Source organism: Alosa pseudoharengus, unplaced genomic scaffold (assembly GCF_046254945.1).
Source record: "Alosa pseudoharengus isolate Yale_2024_CS ecotype anadromous, Long Island Sound unplaced genomic scaffold, YU_APseudo_1.1 YU_APseudo_1.1_scf_3, whole genome shotgun sequence".
In the NCBI taxonomy this organism is placed as follows: domain Eukaryota; kingdom Metazoa; phylum Chordata; class Actinopteri; order Clupeiformes; family Clupeidae; genus Alosa; species Alosa pseudoharengus.
Window position 1 is genome coordinate 7211589 of NW_027468718.1, and position 22433 is coordinate 7234021.

The 22433-nt window shown below is 40.8% G+C and overlaps 1 protein-coding gene and 1 long non-coding RNA gene across 4 annotated transcripts in view; one reads left to right on the forward strand and one right to left on the reverse strand.

The window, feature by feature from the left end:
* Nucleotides 1–8256: 8256 nt before the first annotated feature.
* LOC143099584 (uncharacterized) lies at nucleotides 8257–12893 on the reverse strand. The gene is made up of 4 exons (XR_012981678.1): nucleotides 12807–12893; nucleotides 9458–9730; nucleotides 8815–8932; nucleotides 8257–8695 (listed from the first exon to the last, which is right to left on the reverse strand). It is a non-coding gene; the product is annotated as an uncharacterized LOC143099584 (long non-coding RNA).
* An 8916-nt stretch (nucleotides 12894–21809) lies between these two features.
* LOC143100112 (NACHT, LRR and PYD domains-containing protein 3-like) overlaps nucleotides 21810–22433 on the forward strand; it is a 20513-nt gene continuing 19889 nt past the window's right edge. For 2 of the 3 annotated variants that reach the window (XM_076263052.1, XM_076263054.1), the window contains exon 1: nucleotides 21812–22041. In XM_076263052.1, the coding sequence (XP_076119167.1) occupies nucleotides 21965–22041 (77 nt within the window). In that variant the 5' untranslated portion in view covers nucleotides 21812–21964. Of the gene's footprint in view, nucleotides 22042–22433 lie in introns of all 3 variants that reach the window. The other variant, XM_076263053.1, reaches the window with a different exon arrangement.

Below are 22433 nucleotides of genomic sequence, written 5' to 3' on the forward strand. Positions count from 1 at the left end.
GTGTTAGTCTTTGGTTGTACCTCATGTGCTTATCCTCGTGTTGATGTGTGTGGTAAACCCTTATTGTGTGTAGCATGTGCGGTTGAGACTACCCCTGTGTTGCCCTATGTAGTTGTCTGTGTGCGTCTGAGTCTTCCTGTTCCAATAAATGGCCGTCCTGGCCAAAGGTGAATCTTGTCTGAGGGTGAGATCGCTACAATATGCTATTAACAGGAAGAACATAAGAACCGATGAACATGTTGTTACTATTACTAGACTACTCTAGGCGGCTGACTGGATTCAGGAAGTGAAGGTAGCAGTAGCATTCAAAACAAGACCTGTATACTTTAAAGGGAAACAGTCATGTGTATGAAAGTGGAACGTTTAGAGGCGTAGCTTGTAGGAGGAGAGAGTGTCTTCTACGTCTGGACTTGTGAGTTTCATTGGCTGATATGTGCAAGGCCTTTGACAGAGTGAACCATGTAACCCTGCTTTTCTCCCCGCAGTACAGACAAGGAAAACAGAACAAGACAGGACAAAGCCCTTACAGGGCGCCTGCAGGACTGAATGTTATAGTACGCACACACACCCCACCCACCAAAGGTAAATTTAACCTTTTTAGTGCAAGGCATATGAAAAGTAGTGGGTTGGTCTTCGGCTAGGAGGACTTGCTCTTGCGGCCAATCATCTTATTCTTTCATGTTACTTGGTAGATCATCATCTACTGGGTTTTGACATTTACAAACAGGATGTGGGTTATAGGCCTGGGTCTGTTGTTGCTGAAAGGATGTGTACTGTTATAGTTTCACAACAAGAGTGACAATTAGAGAGCAGCTCAAGAAGCCCACAACAAGCCTATATGCTTAATATCTATGGGTAGTTAAATATTGTACTACTACTGACATTTTGTTTGTGTCTCAAGAAATATATTAAGCTTATGGTATAAACCATTATTACAAAAGGTAGTTAGAGATCACCACAAATTGAGGGTGGGTGGTTGGGACTGACAGCATTTTCAGTGAATCACCCACCACACCAAGGAAATAGAAAGGTAAATCTGTTTGGTTGAGAAGAATATACTTTCCTAACAACAGTTGACACAGTGTGAGGCCTACTGTATGGGAGAATAGACCGTGTATTAGCCCCTACAAACCAAGGCCAACATTACATTATAACATCTTTACTCTTATGGATAGAAGAACATACTCCTGCAGTGAAAATGTACAGTCATCAAGAGCATGCAAAATCTCCCTGGATAACTGCTGTCATCATGACGGCTTAATGATGTAAGTGCAGGTACTGTAGCAATGGCCAGTCCATTAGACATTGATCTCTAATTCACCACTGATGCTAAATAACTCAATAACACAGTTGATATTAATACTTAGGCTACTTGTTAATCTTCTGGGGGCAAAATGACAATATGGATGGAAAGCAGCAGAACTGCCTTCTCTCTTTCATGTGAAAGTATTCATGTGAAAATTGTGTGAACAATCTGAATTGTGTGTATTGTCAACACTTGTCTAGCTATGTAGGGGATAATGTATTGTCCGCCAGTCATTATTGGAAAACAAGTCCAGGGGCCTATTGCACAAAACTAGGATAAGGGATTTAGCCGGGATATCTTGGTTATCCTGACTCAATTTAGCCGTGATCCAGTTGCACAAAAGCGGGATAGGGGCAGCAGGATATGTTATGGTATAAGTTACCATGGCGATTTATTCTTTGGAGCTAGCCTGCTCCAGACCAGGCTATGTTCCAGGATCTATTTAATCTCATCCCTTATCTCAGTCAGCAGTCACCACAAACAGAAACCAATAATTATTCCACTGCCCACTACACATTGTTATCCCATATACCTAGACCCATTGTCATTATTTAAACGTTTGTGATCATTAATTAACTTTTACATACTCGCCATTCCCGACCTGTCATGTGACAATGTGATGTCACGGGAGTGCCTAACCATTTTGCGCGTGGTGGTCGCAGCACTAGTTGCAATATTCTCCTAAACAGAGGTGTTGCTGTTTGTTGCTGTGGTGAAAAGGCTATCACTACCTACTTCACACCGTAGAAGAAGCAATGAAGCCGCTCTAGTTGCCATGGTGAATCAGTGAATCTGTGATCAGTGGCGGGGTCTATTTGAGGGAGCCGTGAGCGCGCACTTATCCGGGATAGGTTTCACCTGGCTTGATGGATCCGTGTCTGCTCATCCTGGCTTGCTCGTTGTGCAACTAATTAAGCCTGTACGTACGCTCTTGTTTTGGATTCATTGAGCGCAGCTCAGTAACTTATCCTGGATGTCTTAATTCTGCTTTTGTGCAATAGGCCCCTGATGGTCCACAGGACTAAAAACAAAAAAAAAAAGGAGAAAAGAAATTTAATTCAATATATCCTTTTTAATTATTTGTTTGCCACACCAATTGAACTTGGATAGGAACTTGAATTGGTGGACAATACACTATCCCTTCCATAATACAGGTCTAAGGGTTGCTAAGGTATTAAGTTGTTTAAAAATAAACAGTTTTAATTGCTTGTCAGATTCTGTGGTATTTTAGTGCATTTATTTAATCTTCAATCTGCAAAAATAAGTTATAAATCATAAACCATAAACCAAACCTCAGGATGAATAAAGTGTCTGTCTGTCTGTCTGTCTGTCTATCTATGCCTCCAGAAAGTACGGCCCAAGTCACAAGAAAGAGCCACACTGCCTGTAAGCTGTATCTGTTTTCAGGCAAATTGTTCATTAAGACAAATAAGAAAATAGATCAAGTAAAGAGTGTAAATTACAATTGTCAATGTAAAAATAAATAAATAATGACATGGGAGTATGTTGCATATCTCCTTATCCCCACAGAGGTGCAGCAGATAGCCTTCTATTCTTGTCGATGAGTTAGCATAGCATAGTAGCTCCATTTGCAAATCAAACACTTTTCAACATATTACATTACATATACCACTTTACAATTGACCACACAATTCAATTAACCACAAAACACATTACAATTTGACCGCATGATACACTTAGCCACAGCAGGCAAAAATTAAAATCCTTTGATTGCGTATTTGATCTTATGTGTCTGCTTTACAACTCTAAATACAATCAAATTGATTCCAATGATTATGGATATGATTATGTGATTATGTGATCATGTAATTAATGTAACAATCCGCTGCCTGGAGAACAGTGCTGCACCGCCACATTTACGGCTCCCACACACAGTTGCGTTCCATCAACGCCTGCCAATGGGTGTTCCCAACGCTATGCAAATTACTTGAAGCATAACCGTAATTTAATTGGCTAGTGCCTTCTGTTGTTGTCCGTTGGTGCAGCAAAAGTTGAACTTTTCGACACGAGCGACAGGAGCAACGCAACGCAACGGACCAACAATTCAGTTCGGCAACGGATGACGTAAGCCCATGCAGGGGCGCCGCTAGGGTTGTATTCCATAGTACGCACCCTACGTGGCCCAGCCCCCCCCCCCCCCCCAAAAAAAAGAGATACCCGACCCTATTTAAAGTTCTGGGATGAGGGAGAGAATTTTTTTTTAATTCTGGTTGCTAAACATACTATTTTAACGCAGTTTGGGATGGACAGGAATACCTTTACAGAGCAAGTGGCTCTGGCTCAAATTAGGTGAACATACTTTATGCGCATTATAACTTCACTGCCCAACTTGCGAAAAAAGGGAAAGAAAAGAAAAAATAAACCAAGTTCATGTCGAGGAACACACAATTATGGTAACCTACTAACAATAAGGATTTGCTTACAACTCTCTAAATACATTGCACTGCTGTTTTGGTTGTCCCAAACTTTTAGATGATAAGCCTACGAAGTCAAGGACTTTTAACACCCACACCAACCCGACTCGTCATGACGTGCCTTAGCCCCAAAAAGGTTGAGAACCTCTCTACGCATTAACTGAATCCCTGTTCCAAACAATGCTTTATCTTTTTTAAATAATCCTACAGAGGAAAGCAAACAATTCAACATTTTAAACATGTGTAGACCGTGACCGTAGTTGAGAATCTCTCACTGCTGTCAGTTTTAGCATCACTGCTAAGAACAGTAGGCCTACGTCTTTTAACGTTACGGTTAAACGCCTGAAAAATAGTAAGCTGCTGCTGTTGTTTTCTTTTCATGAATGAATGGAACGTTGTGTTTTTAAGCGCCAGAATTGACCCATCCAAAGCCATGCCTGAAAACCACCACAGGCCAATCGTTATCATGTCATGACAATGCTACGTTTTCATATGGTTTCCATGCACACCATAATCTGGTTTTATTCAGAATAATGCCAATATGCTAATATGCTAATATATTTTTTTATTGTTGTAGGCTAATGTTGAATGATTTCACAAATAAAGCTGTGAAAAATTGTACGCACAGTGCGTACAGGATTACGCCTGCCGGCGCCACTGAGCCCATGGACAGGATGCATCTAGCACTGCACCGCACGCAACTGTTTGTAGGAGCCGTTACTCTGCAGCATTAATCTCACAAATGAAGAATGTACAGCTGAGCTTTCCCAAAATGCAACTGACCATGTGCAACTGCTCCTGCTGAATTTAAAGGTGAACTATGCAGGTTTTTTAGCTTAATATGTAGGTTTTTTTAGGTCAATTTACCTTAACTTAACAGCTTCGGAGTCATTGGAATGGTTATATGACTTCTTTCGGGTTGAATGATGGCCATCTTGCATCCCTCTAGCGCCTGTGAGCGGAAAAACCACCCTTGCAACTTTGGGCCGGTGGGCCGACCGCCTCAGTATCAGGAAGTATAACGAGTGTAATGAATTGCTTTACAGCATTTGGGTCATTCTACGAAGTGCCATTTTGCATTCAAAAAATCTAATTTTCAAAGTACTGTTTTTAAAATCTTGAAGCACCTATTTGGATGAAGTAGATTCTTACCTCTCAAAAAAACATGCGGTGCCATCTCAGGCTATCTTATTTATATATTTATTTACTTTAACAAATAGTCAATGGAGGTATGTGTGCTATGTCAACCCTGTTACCAAAAAAACATATATTATTATAAAATAATATGAGTGCTCTTGTAACTATTCATGAATATTATACAAAAAAGTATGTGTTACATAAATAATTCTGGTGTTGAACACATTAATTATTCGATTTTAGGATTGACAGTAACAGGGTTGACAGTAACAGGGTTGATGAAATATTGTTATTGGCAGCTATTACTAGCCATGTGGTGGACACCATGACACCACATGGTGTGCATTCAAAGAGGTTAAAATGCTGTTAAATATTTACATTTCAATTTTCAATCAAATTATTTTTTAATGCATGATTTTGTGGTAACAGGGTTGACAAAACAAGCTTGTCCCCTTCTGTCAGACAGAGCAAAACCGTAATAAAAGTCATTAAAAGAGAACAACACTTTTCTGGTCTTTTCCCCATTAACTTCCTGGAAGGCAGGGGATATCACTTCCTGAAAATGATGTAACTTTTGGCACAGTTCATTTTCTCCAAAGGGGGTTTTATCCAAAAGTAACAGGGTTGACGACAACATGGGGACACATGTAAAATGTTGATTTTTTCATAATTTTAAAAACATTCCAAATAAAATTGTTTAATGATCCATGAACAAACACTTGAGGCTTTTTGTACATGTATTTATTTTTGTGATAATTTGACTTTTTTTATCCTAAAGAGCCAGTGATACTAGACAAGTCATACCGAGGGACAAGCCATTTTTAGTTTTTGCAATATTCCTAATACGAAAAGTGCTTAAAATCCTTTAAAAAAATTATGAATTCTTAAAAAGTAAATAATTTATTTTTACCATTATTATATTTCCTAAAATATAAAATAATTATGAATATTGTTAATTCACCTTTGCAAGACGCTTTTGTTTGAGGGACATAAAATGGCACTTTTCATAGAATGACCCATTTATGGTAGTGTAGTGGTTAAGTAGCTGGGTTAGCGTGCAGTAGCCTGAAAGTTGTTGGTTCAATTCCCAGCTTCCACCGTTGTGCCCTTGAGCAAGGCACCTAACCCCAAGTTGCTCCGGGGACAATGTAATCCCTTGTAATATAGCTGACATATGTAAGTCACTTTGGTCAAAAAGTGTCTGCTAAATGTAATGTAATGTAATGTAATGTAATTTACAGTAAATACAAATACTCTTTAGGCACCGGCTAGAACAATGTAGCGATGGAGTTTCTCAGACATTCGTCATGACAGAGCCAGTGAAAAACAAGCAAAAACCAAGACAACAGCAAATAAATTGCCAATACTGCATAGTTTCTCTTTAACTATTAAACATATTGTAACGTCGGCGCAAAAGACAGTGTTCGCGTTCTCCCGCGCAGGGGATCCTGGGATACGAGAGCGAACATTTGGGGGGGTTTATGTCGTTATTCTCCTTAGTTTTAAGTGTAAAGTTAGCGTCTTTAGTGTGACATGTTTCCCTTTTAGTTCTCCCTCGTGTGTGATCCTTTTTGTGTGGGGGGCTGCGACCTCCCCTGTATGTGTGTAGTGTGTGTCTGCTTGACCTGCCCCGTGTGTATTGTGTTCTGTGTCTAAATCTGTCTGTGTCACTGCTCTCGTTCCCAGTGAATAAACCTTTTGATTGCACAACTGTGTGGTTCGCTTTCAAATCGTTACATTGGTGTCAGAAGCGACTTTCGAACATGGCCTCCACTCAGCGGGAGAAGCTGGGAGCGGGAGACCTCATCACTGGGTGGAGGCCCACGCAACAGGATCTAGAGAGAGCCCTTGTCAGGGCTACTAAAAAGCTCGAGGCCTTCTATCGTGACTGCCGCCGGAGGAGAGGAGCTGTTACCGGGACCTGCCTGCTGCCATGGGAGGAGATCTGGCCGGAAGAAGCGGTCGCGGAGGAGACGACGCTGGCCTGGGCGCTGACTCCACGGCGAGCCGCGACGCGTGAGCAGAGCCGAGGGAGTGCGGCGAGGAAGAGGTTCTTAGACGATGGACGGTTGGCGGAGCCGCTGAAGGCAGCGAACTCACGACGGTGGGGCAGCTTCGACGGAAAGGCTCTCTAGAGTGTGACTGTTTCGTGTGTGCTTTAACTTCTGGGTGCGTGTGAGGGGCACCATGCAGTGCTAGGCGCTAGTTCTAGTTGGCCTGTTGGCCGGCGCCGTTAAAAAAAAAAAAAAAAAAAAAAAAAGTTCGTTGTGTGGAGTTCTATAGCACGACCATCTCGGGGGTCGTGCCTTCGCCGAGGCCGCGAAGGAGTGGAACGGGCCGGGAACAGAGCAGTACGGCTCTGCGAGATGGCAACACGAGGAGGGACGCCGAAGACGGTAGCTGCAGCGGGAGAGCTCAGCGCGGTCCGGTTGCTGCGGAGTCGGTGCCTGTCTGTCCTGGTCGACGACTCGACGGAGCGGAGTGGCGTTGGCGCAGCTTCATCTGGCCCCCCCGAACCCCGGTGCTTGGGACAGTGTCGACGGTTGTAAGGCCACCTAGGGCCCCGTCTGGAGAGGAGGAGTGCCGTGGTGACACGCCGCGGAAAGTGCAGCCTGAGGGCGGCTGCTGAGAGGGAGCTGGTGACGAGCGGGTCGGCCACGTGGCTGCTAGCACGCCCGAACTGGATTGCTAGCAGCGTGGCGCCCCGTTGAGTGAGCTCCTGCGGCGCGTGCACCCCACGTGAGTTGGCGGAACTTTCGCACTGAACTGAGTGGCGGGCGACGCGCGCCGACGTTAGCATGTGGCTACCTCGTGGGCATTGCCGAGGACGGCAATGGCTTGTTGGGGGAGCTGTGTAACGTCGGCGCAAAAGACAGTGTTCGCGTTCTCCCGCGCAGGGGATCCTGGGATACGAGAGCGAACATTTGGGGGGGTTTATGTCGTTATTCTCCTTAGTTTTAAGTGTAAAGTTAGCGTCTTTAGTGTGACATGTTTCCCTTTTAGTTCTCCCTCGTGTGTGATCCTTTTTGTGTGGGGGGCTGCGACCTCCCCTGTATGTGTGTAGTGTGTGTCTGCTTGACCTGCCCCGTGTGTATTGTGTTCTGTGTCTAAATCTGTCTGTGTCACTGCTCTCGTTCCCAGTGAATAAACCTTTTGATTGCACAACTGTGTGGTTCGCTTTCAAATCGTTACAATATGAAGTGCTTGCACCTCAGTGGACATTCTGTTGGACACTCAGTGGACGTGTCTTTTTTCTTCAGATGTGGAAGAGTTAAGTCTTTGAGTTGAATCTCTTACAATACTCGGTGAGCACAATTGCAAGAGCCCACAGGAGTAAGGTTTCAACAGAGTTTATTTTTCGGAAGCACACAGGTTTAACTTAGGTAAAGCCTTTCAAATCACAGTCTTAACTCACAGAAGATCCGTCCAAGAGAGAAAAAACAGGGAAAGAAGTCCCGGTTCCAAACAGAAAAGTAAATCCAGAAAAGGGCCAGAAGTCCAAGCGTCCAAGGCAAAAACAACAAGAAAGCCTTACAGACCGGGTTGGGGCAGCACAAAGAGCAAGATTCACAGGTGCAGAGTAGACAACCTTCCACAAGGCCGAAAACCATGACTGAGCACAGAAGGGTCTGAAACAGGGACCTAAGAAGGCCGCACAGAATGAGCCCCATGAACACCTGCCAGGGTTTCTCAGGGCAATTTCCAGGGGCTTGAGCATTCTGGCGGCATCTCCTGGCAGGCAGACAGACAGAATCTGAAGAGGGTTCAGGCTTCATTAGCTAAATCTGAAGACGAGGATCAGTCATCAGTTGGGGAACTAATTACATAAAATTAGTAATTAGTAATAGTGACAATAGAGACAATAGACAACAGTAATAGAGAAGTCAGTAAGACAAAATGCTGTTTTGCTAAAACACAGAACACAAAACACCTTACCTCCTTATATACCACCTGGTAACCATTATTATTATCACAAAAATTACAATGTGACATATAGCATATATAATGACAAGTGCAACGGCCCAAATCATATCCTGGAGAGTTGGTGGGTGATCTGTGAAAAACAAAGTTTACAGTTAAAGTCTTCTGCTTTTAATGGATTCAGTGTTAATTAATTCACATTTGACACAGTGTTGATTTCCTCATCTGTAAATATGCAGTTGCCCAATCCAAACATGGACTAAAATATCTACTCAATTATAGCACTCAATACACCCCATGACTCCATTCAATAGCCAGCTGCCCGGAAACTCATAAAAACCCATACAGTACAAGGATAAAGCCTATTACTAACTAATGGGTCTGACTGAATTCAAACATGCATCATACCAAACCAATTATAGTAAAAGACGATAATCAAACTCACTCTCCTCTATATGCAAGCATGAAAATACCCAGAGCTAACTGAATTATTCACAAAAGCCAGATCAGCTCTGACCCAGATCTGGTTGGTTTGGACCAGGGCCACCCCATTTGGTAGGCCATTTGCTCCACCCCATGTCCTACCCAAGAGCAGGACACATTACCAAATGGTAAACACTGTAAACAATATTTCATGTTTCAGATTGCTGAAATTTACCTGTGTGTGCACCATCACTGGGCCTTGCTGCTAGCTTCATCTTCAAGATGTGGGCTTTGCTACACAAATTATTGCCAAAAGCTGTGTAAGCATTATTTATATGGCGCTCTCCATCCCACTCTGTTGCTAAGGAGTTGGCCTTATCAGTCTGAGCCGTCCATTTAAGAACATCGGGTTCAAAGGTCAGGAAGTCCTCATCATTCACTCCCCACTTATCAAAGGGAAATTTTCCTGAGCTGTTGATTATACAACCTCTACGTCTTTCAAGCATATCTGTAATGATTTAAAAATAATGTTTTTTTTATTCTTTCTATTCCATTTTGAGTAAATCAAAACAAACAATTATGAATAAAATGCTTAATTGGCAAATGGATAAAACTACTAATATAATGTATTATTCCCGTCTGCAGATTTCAACTTTTAGATTTTAACTTAAGAAATATGTGTAACTAACTCATTCCTAGGCAGGGGCAAATCAGCTGAACCAGTCCAGACCAATACCCATGTTTAATATAATATTGATTATGGATTACATATATCAATGTGTAGCATATGGATTATGGATTACATATATATCAATGTGTAGCATATGGATTATGGATTACATATTATATCAATGTGTAGCATATGGATTACATATTATATCAATGTGTAGCATATGGATTATGGATTACATATTATATCAATGTGTAGCATATGGATTATGGATTACATATTTAATATGTAGCAGGGAGGGCTGCTGGTCCTACTAACACCTGAACACTGCTGCTTTGCCGACCTCTGTTTTGCTACACTGTCCTGTTACAAATAACTCCGTGTCCAACATCTTAGTTTGTGTGAACGAATGAATGAATGTTGTGATGTTGTCTGATATATGTATTGAGTGTCTGTGTAACTGACGCAGTTGAGTTTGTTTGTTTTGCTTGTTTTGTTTAGTTTCTGTTCTCTTTTTGTTAGCCACTGGTAGGAGGGCATTTGTGTAGCGCTGCTGATCCCCACTGTGACAGCGTTTGGCCCATTGCATTTGATTTTGTTATTGTTTAGTTGATTTGTTTTCTTTGCATTTGATTTCACTGTACCACTGATAGTAGACCCTCCATAGTGTGCTGCTTCCTAAATGCCTTATTTATACAATTACGGTGTGAGAGTTCAAAGTTGTGAAAATTATTTGAGCCCATATTTCATTTAGGTAGTGACAATAACACATACAGTACATAGTTAACTGCCTTGTTTAGTACATATTTTAAATCTTCCATAAATGTGCACACAGGATTGTGAGTGTTCCAAGCACGCAGAAGATACACACATGCATCCTCGTACTTGATAGAATTTTATAGCACCCTTGACATTGGAACAGTGCTTGGCGAGATTTGATGACATAACATACTTGAAAAAGCAGCTTTGAAGGATGCGACTTTGAGAAACAGCCATAGTGTGATGTGATCATGTATGTTGTCTGTCCAAACCAAGTTAATAAAAGCTTGAGTTAAGCTTGAATAGTTAAAGGGACACCAGGCAAGCCTGATGCTTTTTCTCTACGAAACTCCCCCTCGCTCGGTCTGAAGCTCTTCTCCTTTTCTTTGCGTCTTCCGTCAAAGGTTTTCGCTGCTTCTTCGCCGGCTCTGCCATCATACACACGTTTGCAACAATATCTAGCGTTTCGTTAGCCTGCCTCTGTGCTGTAAACTGATCCTGCTTCGGTCGGCAGGTACGATACACTGAAATTGCAAGCGGGATATTCTTCCTACAGGCAGTAGGGGCGGGCGAGAGAGTCTTCATTCGCCCTGTAACGAGTCATTTAACCATATACCGACTTAATAAGATGAGTAATTAACACAAAAACGTTTTGGAGTATTTTTTGTTCAAATTAAATATCAGTGAGACGGGTTGTGTTGTTGCTAGACAATTATTAGAGATGACTATGGGCTGTATTTTGGACCCTGGCTCATGGCGTAAAACTCGTTTTCCACCCGGCGCCAAGTTTAATTTGGTATTTTGCACATTTTATTTTATAAACAATGTGCCCAGGGGTGTGGCAATTAACAACCTAGGGAGTTAGGCATTGTCTAAAAATCGTAGCCTGTGCTTTGACACTCTCCGTGCGTGTAGGCCTACTGTAGCGTGCATGTCAGATAACCCTTCCCCCTCCCCCTCTGTTTTTCAGCAAATCATATGACGACGTTTCTTGTACTGTTGTGCTGGCTGTTGGAATGATCAGCAGCACAAATAAGTTCGCTAAAATATAGGTGGGGACAATTTTGTCATCTTAAAGTATTGATTAGGACTAGTCCTTAGCGTCCCACCCTAAATCTACGCCCATGATCGAGAGAGAGGTTCTGTGCAGGAGTAGCCTGCTCACACCGCCTGATAGTTCTGCTTCATGGCATGGCAGTTGTCTACACATATTTCGCTCCTTCCAATCCTTCCTTGCCAATCATGTGGTATGCTATGAATACATCGTGTCAATCATGTGTTGTGATCTCCCAGCTGGAGCGAGGTTGGTGTGTCATGATTTGTGAAGCCTTGCCCACACTCAGTTCTGCCCGAAATAGATGCCCAATAAGTGCCCATAAAGTGTTACAATGTGGCTGCCGAGTGGAGGGACTTGCCTAAAAAGACTTTGCTGATACTACATAGGCCAGTCATTACTTCTACTAATCATGGGACAACGCAATGTTCATAAACTGGAGATGATGATGATTCAACCATGAAACTAAGTTTGCCATTGTTGCGCAAGACTGACAGCACTAACTCGACCAAAATTCGACCAAGGGAAAAAAGCTTCTGGGTGTGTGTTTGGCTCACGATCATCCTGCAAATGTACAGTAATCCTGACAATCTTGACAATACTCGGATAATTACAGTAATTTTGTTTATCAGTTGTTCTACCTCATACAAATCCAAAAAAGCCACAATAAACTAATGAGAAAAAAAGAAAAACATTATAAACAAGAAAGTAGCCCATTTACCCATAATCCCTAACTGCCTTGTATCAACTCTACCACTAGTTTACGGGACAATAACACAGAAGTTATTTAAACAATAGTGGTGAATCATAGTCAACTTGACACAAGAATAGAAGTTAAGATAACACCAAGTGCACCAATTCTTTACAGTATATAGGTGGCAGAGCTACACGTCGCTCGTCTGAGGAGTGCAACGGTCGGGAGGTAGCATATGCCTGTATGAGGGCATCCTAGTAGGTGCGGGCAGGACCAGGAGAATACTATGTAGGCAACCGTTAGAGACTTGAATTCGATGCAAGTGGCCATAGGTAGCCAGTGAAGTGCAATTGAATATCAAATGAACAAATCTTGCACAGACACACACACACTAACCCACACTGTACCTGAACCCTTTGAGAAAGGAATGTAGATCAGTAGACCTAAATAAATCCACTTTGCAGTTGCAGATGAGCCTTCAAAGACGATCATGTCTTCTTTTGTATTTGCTGCTCAGATCAAGTCAGCTTGTTTACAGTAAGTAATGTGTGTTGATGTCACCTTTCAGAAACAAAGAAGGAACTGGAAGTGGTGGAATCACTCTAAATAGTGATGTGTCATTTTTAACACATCTGCTGTGTGTGCTCAGGGACAACACATTTTGTGTCAATTTCAACAAAGAAATTGTGTGGCTGGCTGGGTGAAAGACTACGGAGCCCTCCGGGTGACATGGGGAAAAAAAACATGGGTTAAAAAAATAAAAATAAAAAAGTAATGGGGAAAAAAACATGAAGAAGAAAAAAAAACGATGCGGGATCTCATTGCGGGATCTCGCAAAGTTTTGCGAGATCTCGCAAAACTTTTTTTCTACTTTTGGAACTTGCTGGGCTTCCTACTTGACCCCAATAGGCCCACAAACCACTACCGCCAGATGGCAATCGTATCATGATAGCCTACTATGATTGCTCTATCACTGTTGCGTGTTGTGGGTTTTCTGGACACATTAGGCCTATGACACGGGAGGGAGAGGGAGACACCTGCGTGCAGACACGCACACACACAGGCGCGTAGCAAGCGTGCTGGAACACGATTCTATCCCCCACACTTTTTGTCAGATTAAATTGAAAGTAAAATATGGAAATAAACGCTCCCGTAAAGAGTTGGAACCGTATATAAGGCACACACAGAGACACAAATAGGTCTATCTATAGTTGATGACACCAAATGAATAAGTATGCTGCAAATGAGCAGACGTGTGAAGCACCGGGCATAACTTAATTTCGCAGCTACGTGGACCAGTATGTTAATTGTTGAGGAGGCCCATAGTTTGAGAAAAGCTGCAGATCATAGGCAGAGAAAGCATAATGCTCTGAGAACAGTAGCCAAAGGTTTTCCTGCAGAAACAGGTGCCTTGGTGCACGCACCCCGCTTTCACTTTGACTCCCTGCATTGTGACAAAAACTGTCAGTCAGACAGTGAATTTTGGTTTACTAAATTAGCATAATGCGGTAACAATTATCATTTCAATTCTATTTGAAATCTGCTCACTGCAGACGTTACAATGCAGACCCAAGCAGCAGCATAGCCTTGAAAGACATACACTTTGAATTTGATCAGAGCGGCTCTGGTTCTTCACCTAACTTGATGTGATTGGCTGGATGACCGTTCAATCAAATCAACAGACCTATTCGTGTCTCTGTGTGTGCCTTATAGATACGGTTCCAACTCTTTACGGGAGCGTTTATTTCCATATTTTACTTTCAATTTAATCTGACAAAAAGTGTGGGGGATAGAATCGTGTTCCAGCAAAACTGTGTACGTTATAACACCCACATCCCCCACGCTTGCTACGCGCCTGTGTGTGCGTGTCTGCACGCAGGTGTCTCCCTCTCCCTCCCGTGTCATAGGCCTATGTAATGTGTCCAGAAAACCCACAACACGCAACAGTGATAGAGCAATCATAGTATCATGATACGATTGCCATTTGGCGGTAGTGGTTTGTGGGCCTATTGGGGTCAAGTAGGAAGCCCAGCAAGTTCCAAAAGTAGAAAAAAAGTTTTGCGAGATCTCCCGCAATGAGATCCCGCAAAAGTGCATCGTTTTTTTTTTCTTCTTCATGTTTTTTTTCCCCATTACTTTTTTTTTTTTTTTTTAACCCATGTTTTTTTTTTCCCATGTCACCCGGAGGGCTCCGTAAAAGACAGTTTAAAATACAGTTTTTTTTTTAGATAGCTGAAATCTATCTTTAACCTTTCACCCACTGTAAGCAATTTTTAGTTGAGCCAACTTAAAAATGTAAGCAACCAGCTGTCAACTTAGGGCCAAATATATGTTCTGACTTGCTGTTTTAAATCTTTACACTTACCCCCACTATTTTGAGTTTTTGCTCAAAATTGCACACCGCCTACTAACAATGGCCCTGTTTCCACATACTTTATATTCAAGTGCTTGACCTCTTTTGAAAGTAGAGGGCTAGTAGATTATTGTGGTACCAATAGATTGACTGTGTGATGAACTGTCAGAGAGTGCACTCTAAACCCGAACTAGTTGTCATTACTAGAAAATTGCGTGGAAACCGATTGCCTTAAACCATTCTAGTTTTTACAAAACATAAAACTAAACATGTTTAGTTGTGTCAACTAACAACCTTATGTTGATGCTGTAGACAAATTAAGCTTACATTAGTAGTCTTTACTAAAAATCTTTAGTTCACTTAACTTATTGTTTCAGAAGTTGCAGTTGTATAAAATAACTAGGTTAAAATGCATGTTAACAAATTCATTAAAATATTAACTAAGTTCTGTAGATAGGCCTATTGTTTTTTTTATTTTAAGATTAGGGTACTGTATTAATTTAATTGTTTTATTAAAAATTGAAAAGAAATTCATCACAATGTATAGGAATGCCTTTTATTATTGATAAAACATGAACAAACAACATTTAAACTCATAAATATTCCACATCCACTGTAGATGAAGAACCTATAAAAAAAGAACATAAGAAAACAATTTTTTAGTCCATGTTCATTTACACAGTTGAAATAAAAGTTTGTTATATCACCTATGAATGCAACAAATATGGACATCGGCTAACATTAGCCAAAAGCTAACCAACATGTGCTGCTATGGTTAGCTAAAACTGTCTACAGACAGAAACACCTATTTCAATGATAAAGTCTGAATTAAACTTAGTAGCACCAAGACAAGTATATTTACACGAAAACATATGTGATATTGTTATAATCTGGCATACACACCCATTGGAAGGTAGCTACCATGAGCTAACTGTCCGAAAGACTACTAGCATGCTAACAACGGAGCTAATGTTACCTTACTTTTCTCAGGTTAATTTAAATCACGTAAACAAACATTTAGCTAACTATTTGTCACAGCAGCACGAGGCATGGAGTCATTCATCTGGACTGAGAAGCAGGAGGAACGGTTGATGGGCAGAATTTTTTTAGACCCCTCCTCTGCCTTGCAAAAACATAACATTTATCGTTGTCTCTGCTTAACATGATCAGTGCACTGTATATTCCACTTAAATAGTAAAATCAACTCATTTCTTTTAGTTATGACATAGAGTTTTCACAAAACACACAAACATTAGTAGTGACCACCTAACATATTTATTACAACTAAATCTGGGTTTAGAGTGTGGCAAAGGGTATAATGATAGGCGGTTTTGTACATCTCTGGAAATGACCACATTCTTGGTCAATTATTTTGTCTTGGAAACAACTGAGGCCCACTACCAGGTCTTGTAAGTCTGTATCAGTAAGTAGAACAATATAGAATGAAATATGAGTACATTAGACCATTATTTGTCAAGGTATGCTCATGTGTTTTGCAAAATGCCCAATGGAAACCCAAAATGCATACTGACAATACTGTGTGGCAACCTCTTGGTGTAGAAGCATAATGAAAATGAAAGGTAACACTTTGAGGTAGCTCTTGTAGACTATTTGGAATACATGTCAGGGGTTCTGATATAGAATAACTACACAAAATATGGAATGATTACACAAAAGTCTCTATTTTTGCATTTTGTTTGTTGGTTCAATGGTTGTGTAGCCTAGATGGCAGCAGAACTTAGTCCCGCCCACAACATTTGAGGTCGGGAAGTTCAGTCTGGCATTGCTGCGTTGTGGAGCAACTACCCCATATGGAAGTCGTGACTTCTAAGACCCCATATGGAAAATGCATATTATTTCCATGAGGTTTTATCACTGAAAATGATTATTTCTGAAAACTTTGGCCAAAGTTGAGATGTGGGAAAACTCATGGTTTCACTTTCATCAAGGGAAAACAGCGTGTTGCATTGTGACATGTTGTTTCCTTGTTCGTTTGAAATCTCTGATTGACCACCTGTTCGAAGGATTTGCGACAGCCTTTCCCATGTTTGTAGCATATCAGTGTTCAACAGAATTATTTTTAAAAACAGAGGGGATAAGATGAACTACCGGTATACATCTGCTCAACTAATATTGGATAAAACAACATGAATGTGCCATTTCTAGGGATTCCTGTGAATATTTCAACACCCAATATGCTGCATCTACTTTTTGCTAAGGGATATACACAGGGAGGCAGAGGGCACGGGGGTGGGGGGGGGGCATTTTTGATCAAATTTAATTGAGACATAGTAAGATTAATCTGACAATGTAAAGCACTATACAGATTGTACATGAAAAATGTTGTCATATATGGATTCCCAAGAGTTCTAGCTTTTAAATGGTGTTTAATATTCCTATGCTACATAACAATATGGTGCATACAATTGATTTAGAATGTTGGGGGGAGGTGGGGGACACTGCAATTGTCCCGTCTGCGGGACATCCGCAGTGTAAGTTAACAGACATGTGTATTTTTTGTTGACTTTACTTTATTTAACAAGTTCAATCCATTCAAATTGTGATGTTGAAATAAATTAATTTTTAACACCCCTCACAAAATCTCTGCAGCAGATTTGCAGCAAACGTGTGGGTAATTTGTGGAAAACAAATGAGTTCACTAGAAAATATGGCCAGAGGTTTGCCAGTGTTGGCCACTAGAGGCAAACTTCCAGCAAAGTTCTGGCAATAATGAGAAGTTTGCCACTAGTGGCAAATGTGTTTGCCAGTGATTTGCCACCACACTTCCAGTGAACTTCTGGTGACAAACCTAATTTGCATATGACAAAATGCAAAAGTTAAACGCAACTGTTTGCCAGAAACCTAATTTGCATGTGAAAATATGACCTTGCCGCAAATTTGCGGCAACTGTTCGCCAGAAACCTGAACATTTCTGTAAGGGACATCACTTTTTAGAGTGAAGGAAATCGTGAAGCTTTCTGCGCGCTGTTGAAAATAAAACAATTGATTATTAAACCCCTGTTAACTTCCGCTTAATATGGTATATATTCACTTCAAGGTAATATTACTATCCATGGTAGGTTGATATAGGCCTACCCACACTACTGTTTATAAGAATGCCTCCCATCACCAGATTAATTAGACTCGTTTTCTCCAGGGATAGCATGCGTAGGCTCTCCTCTGCCGATTAATTGGAGGGGGGGGGGGGACCAACACACAAGTAATGATCCTAGTGCAATGCTGACCCGAACCACTATGCTGGACACCTTACCACCCTGAACCCTCTGTAGCTTTGGTAAGGTGTAGTCTAATTCCAGTAGTCCAGACTACTAATTCCAGACTACTAGTAAAATCAGTGATCCAGTTCTGACTACAAAATGGCTCCTTGAACATTGTGTCAACTAGGTGTCAACTTGTGATTGGTTACACTGACAGGGAACATGATGAGTTGCTAATGAGACTGAGACCCATATTGTTGTAGTGAGACCATTAGAGTGAATCAATCAAGACATGAAAATGTATACATTTGGTTACATTTCCTGTTCCTAGTTAACTTCTCCTGTGGACATGTGACACGCATGTGACCGTAGACCCACAATACGCCCAGACTCAGTGGCTGATCAAAACTCCACATATTATTGAAGGATTATCATCAGCATGGAAATTAGGATCCTTACATGTGTATGTAATCCAATTATTCCTTCAATGCAGACAGTTAGATTGATATGCTATAAGCTGTAAGAACATGAGAACAATATCACATGTTGCTGTTCTTACTAGACTACTCTATGCTGCTGACTGGACTCAGAAAGTGAAAATGCCCCATACCCCATAAAAGGCATGCACCCCATCAAGAGTGTAACTTTGGGTCTACCATTGGGGGGATTAAACTTTCAGCATATTTATTAATGTATTTATTTATTGAATAATTGTCTTGTGTAAAAGGTCATTTTTATCTATGGATGGAAATATTTGTGCTGTAACCTAAGCTTTTGTTCCCAACCACAAAGCATGTTTACTGAGTTTCACTTCAGCTATTGTCAAAAAAAGTGTACATTTCAGCAAAAATGGTACAATCAACGTTTATGATTTGGGGAGAAATAAAAATGTTTGTATGGATTGCTCCCTCCCAAGCGATAGTGAGTGAAAGTAAAATGCATATGACAAGGCTTCGTTTTCAACCATGGAAATATTTGTGCTGTAACCTAAGCTTAAGTTCCCAACCACAAAGCATATTTGCTGAGTTTCACTTCAGATATGATCAAACAAAAGTGTACATTTCAGCACTCCGTGAACTTATGCAGAAGTGGTCTGTGGTGTTGTTCAGTTAATCTAAGATAGTTATCTTGGTCATCTTAATGGCCATCGATACATGCTACAAATCTTCCTATTTCAGGACAGTTTGGGCTACCCATATCTAGGAAAGTAGGCCTATGATTATTTGCATGTTAGGTTTTATATCAAGAAAATCTGCATGCATCTTTTTGCATTAGTCACTAGAGATTTAGAGGAGGGGAAAATATTCCTGTACGAAGCAGTAGGCCTATCATTATCATCTTCTACATGAGATATACTGTAAGTCAGAAAGCAATGGCATCCAAAACATGTTATGAACACTGGATAATAACCTCCATCATCAACACATGTTCTGACCTCTTTTTTATCCAATACCACATGGAGCAGTCTGCAGCTGGCACTGGTTGGTCAGGTGAATGCTGTGCGTGTTGGTGCTTCGTCTGAAAGATATTTGTCACGTGACCTATGATTACTTTTAACCGCATGGATCTCAATACCAATTTCAAGTTTTTGCCTGAAATTGCACAACACCTGCTTCAGAGGCCACTGTTCTCACCTAGTTTGGTCTATAATCAAATGCTTGACTTCTTTGGAAAGCTGAGACAATGTATTTTCTTGGATAATTGTGTGATTTTACTGACACAGACTTACAGAGGCTAGAATATGAAGAGTTTGGTTCAAAAACACTATATCTCCATTTTCAAAAAGATTAAAAAGTTGTGTTTTTCAGGTAATATCAGTTGTTTTGATTAAATAAAGATCAAAGATCAATCAAACAACAATACCCAATTACAGTTTTACTGAAATTACTTGGAAAGCAAACTCTTTTTTCTTTTTTTTCTCTCTAACAAGCATCGCTTTACTGATCACATTTCAGCCCTCTAGGTCACTTGATATGAGCCTACATAGTTTCCTCTGGAGGCAGAATACATGTCCTGTTGTTGTACATAGACATCAACTCTTTCCCTCAAACACACATTAACTTACAATGGACATTGCTATCCCATTGTTGAGCCTCACTGTGCATGTGATACGAGTTTGACAAGGTATGAGAATATTGTTGTGTCCATCTGGTTCTCAACTCCAATCAGAAGGAAGAGGGATTTGGGATGTCAGGCGTACCAAAACATGCTAAGGGTATATTCATGTTGACTCTGACGTTCTACAAGGAACAGAGAAAAACTCCATTGAAATACAATTAAATAATGAGGAGTTGTGTTTTTCAGGTAATATCAGTTGTTTTGATTAAATAAAGATCAAAGATCAATCAAACAACAATACCCAATTACAGTTTTACTGAAATTACTTGGAAAGCAAACTCTTTTTTCTTTTTTTTCTCTCTAACAAGCATCGCTTTACTGATCACATTTCAGCCCTCTAGGTCACTTGATATGACTTTGAAACACCATCCATCTTGCTGCCGGGAAAACCAAGTTAACCTGGAAGTGCTAATGCTAGGGATGGACTTGAGAGAAAGACTACTGCTGGTTAACAGGCAAACGTGTTATGAGTTTTTAAAGTTTGTATATGTGTCCTTTGTGTGTGGTATTGTTTGTGTAAAACTGTGTGTTAGTTTAATGTGTGTAGTTTTCACAGTGTTCCATCAATCAAAACAATAAAATGAATGGACATCAGAATGAGACATGGATTTACACAGTCCACCTTACCATGATTACAGCATTCATAGTTTATCCATGTGTTATTTTACCACTACACCCCTGCCTGTTATCTGTGATCTGTTATCATTCACATGGCTGATTTTACTATACACACAGCAATGTTTATGACCAGAGAACCATGACAACACAACCGGTTTGACTGGTTGTTATGGCTTGGACTCTGCACTGACTGTTGTGACTGCAGACACTCACTGTAATGGAAGCCATTTGATTGATGATTTACAACAGACATGTCACATGAGAATAGCAAGCCGTCATCTTGATGCCTAACTTCAGCAATACACAGGAAGCAGCGTGTAAGATATTAATTTGGGCAGATATCCAGATGAAGCTCTCATGCTTTTTACTGGTTCCAGCATATAATAAGGCCTCAAAATCCAACTCCCTTTTATGAGAATGCTGTGTATGCTATATGCGTACTCCTAGCACAGACTATCCTATATGCACAGTTCTATTCTAAATCTTGTGATGCATGTTCCACAGCCACAGATCAATGTCTACGTCAAGATACAGAAAATATATCACTAACACACACACATACACACACACACAGCAAAATGTATCTACAGAAATACAAAGTAGCCTACATAGTTTCCTCTGGAGGCAGAATACATGTCCTGTTGTTGTACATAGACATCAACTCTTTCCCTCAAACACACATTAACTTACAATGGACATTGCTATCCCATTGTTGAGCCTCACTGTGCATGTGATACGAGTTTGACAAGGTATGAGAATATTGTTGTGTCCATCTGGTTCTCAACTCCAATCAGAAGGAAGAGGGATTTGGGATGTCAGGCGTACCAAAACATGCTAAGGGTATATTCATGTTGACTCTGACGTTCTACAAGGAACAGAGAAAAACTCCATTGAAATACAATTAAATAATGAGGTTTCAGTCGCTAGGGAATTTTGGCAGAGGACTGTGAAGTTCCATTGTCCAGCCTTGTTACAAAAGACGTTCCTCTCTCTTGTGCTTTCTCTCTGGATTGGTGTAGCTGGGCTGTCCAATCAGAATTGTTTTCAACCAAAGCTCCTCCCTCACCTCATCGTTGTTGAAGGAAGTGGGGAACTGAGGCAGACAGACTGGGTGCTAACTGTTTTTCAGAGAACTTCGAAGAGGTACAAATTCTGTGGTCTAAATACTTTTAAATTCAGGTAAACCTCCTGTTCTCTTTTCAAGTCTTATACGACAAGAAGAATCTACTGTTCACAAGACTGGCATTAACATGTTTACATGAACAGATCAAAGCTTAATGAGCAGTCCATGGAGAAAATCACCACATTCAAAGGCCAAGATGCTTCTATTGGACCGTAAGATCATGGTTCTATTCTTCATGATGTGCTACAAAATATTCAGTGTACATACATATATATTGTACCATAATTAACCAATCTAAAATGTGCAGGTGTGGGTGTGTGTTTGTATGTATGTATGCACACTTAAGTGACAAAGATTTAGCAGAAAGTAACAATGAGACGAACATTCTAAGGGCTGGTTCAGACTGGCTGCGTGGCGTGAGCATGTCAGCTGCGTGGCGTGTCTGCTTTTATTTTGGCCCCCATAGTAACAGGCTCGAGCTGCGCCGAAAACGTGCGCATGCTAGAAAAAGGGCCAACGCCTATTTTTCACGTCACACGCAAGCGTGTTGGAAGCTTTTCTATTCAAGACAGTGAAGAAAAAAGTGAAGAGACGTTTTAATAGG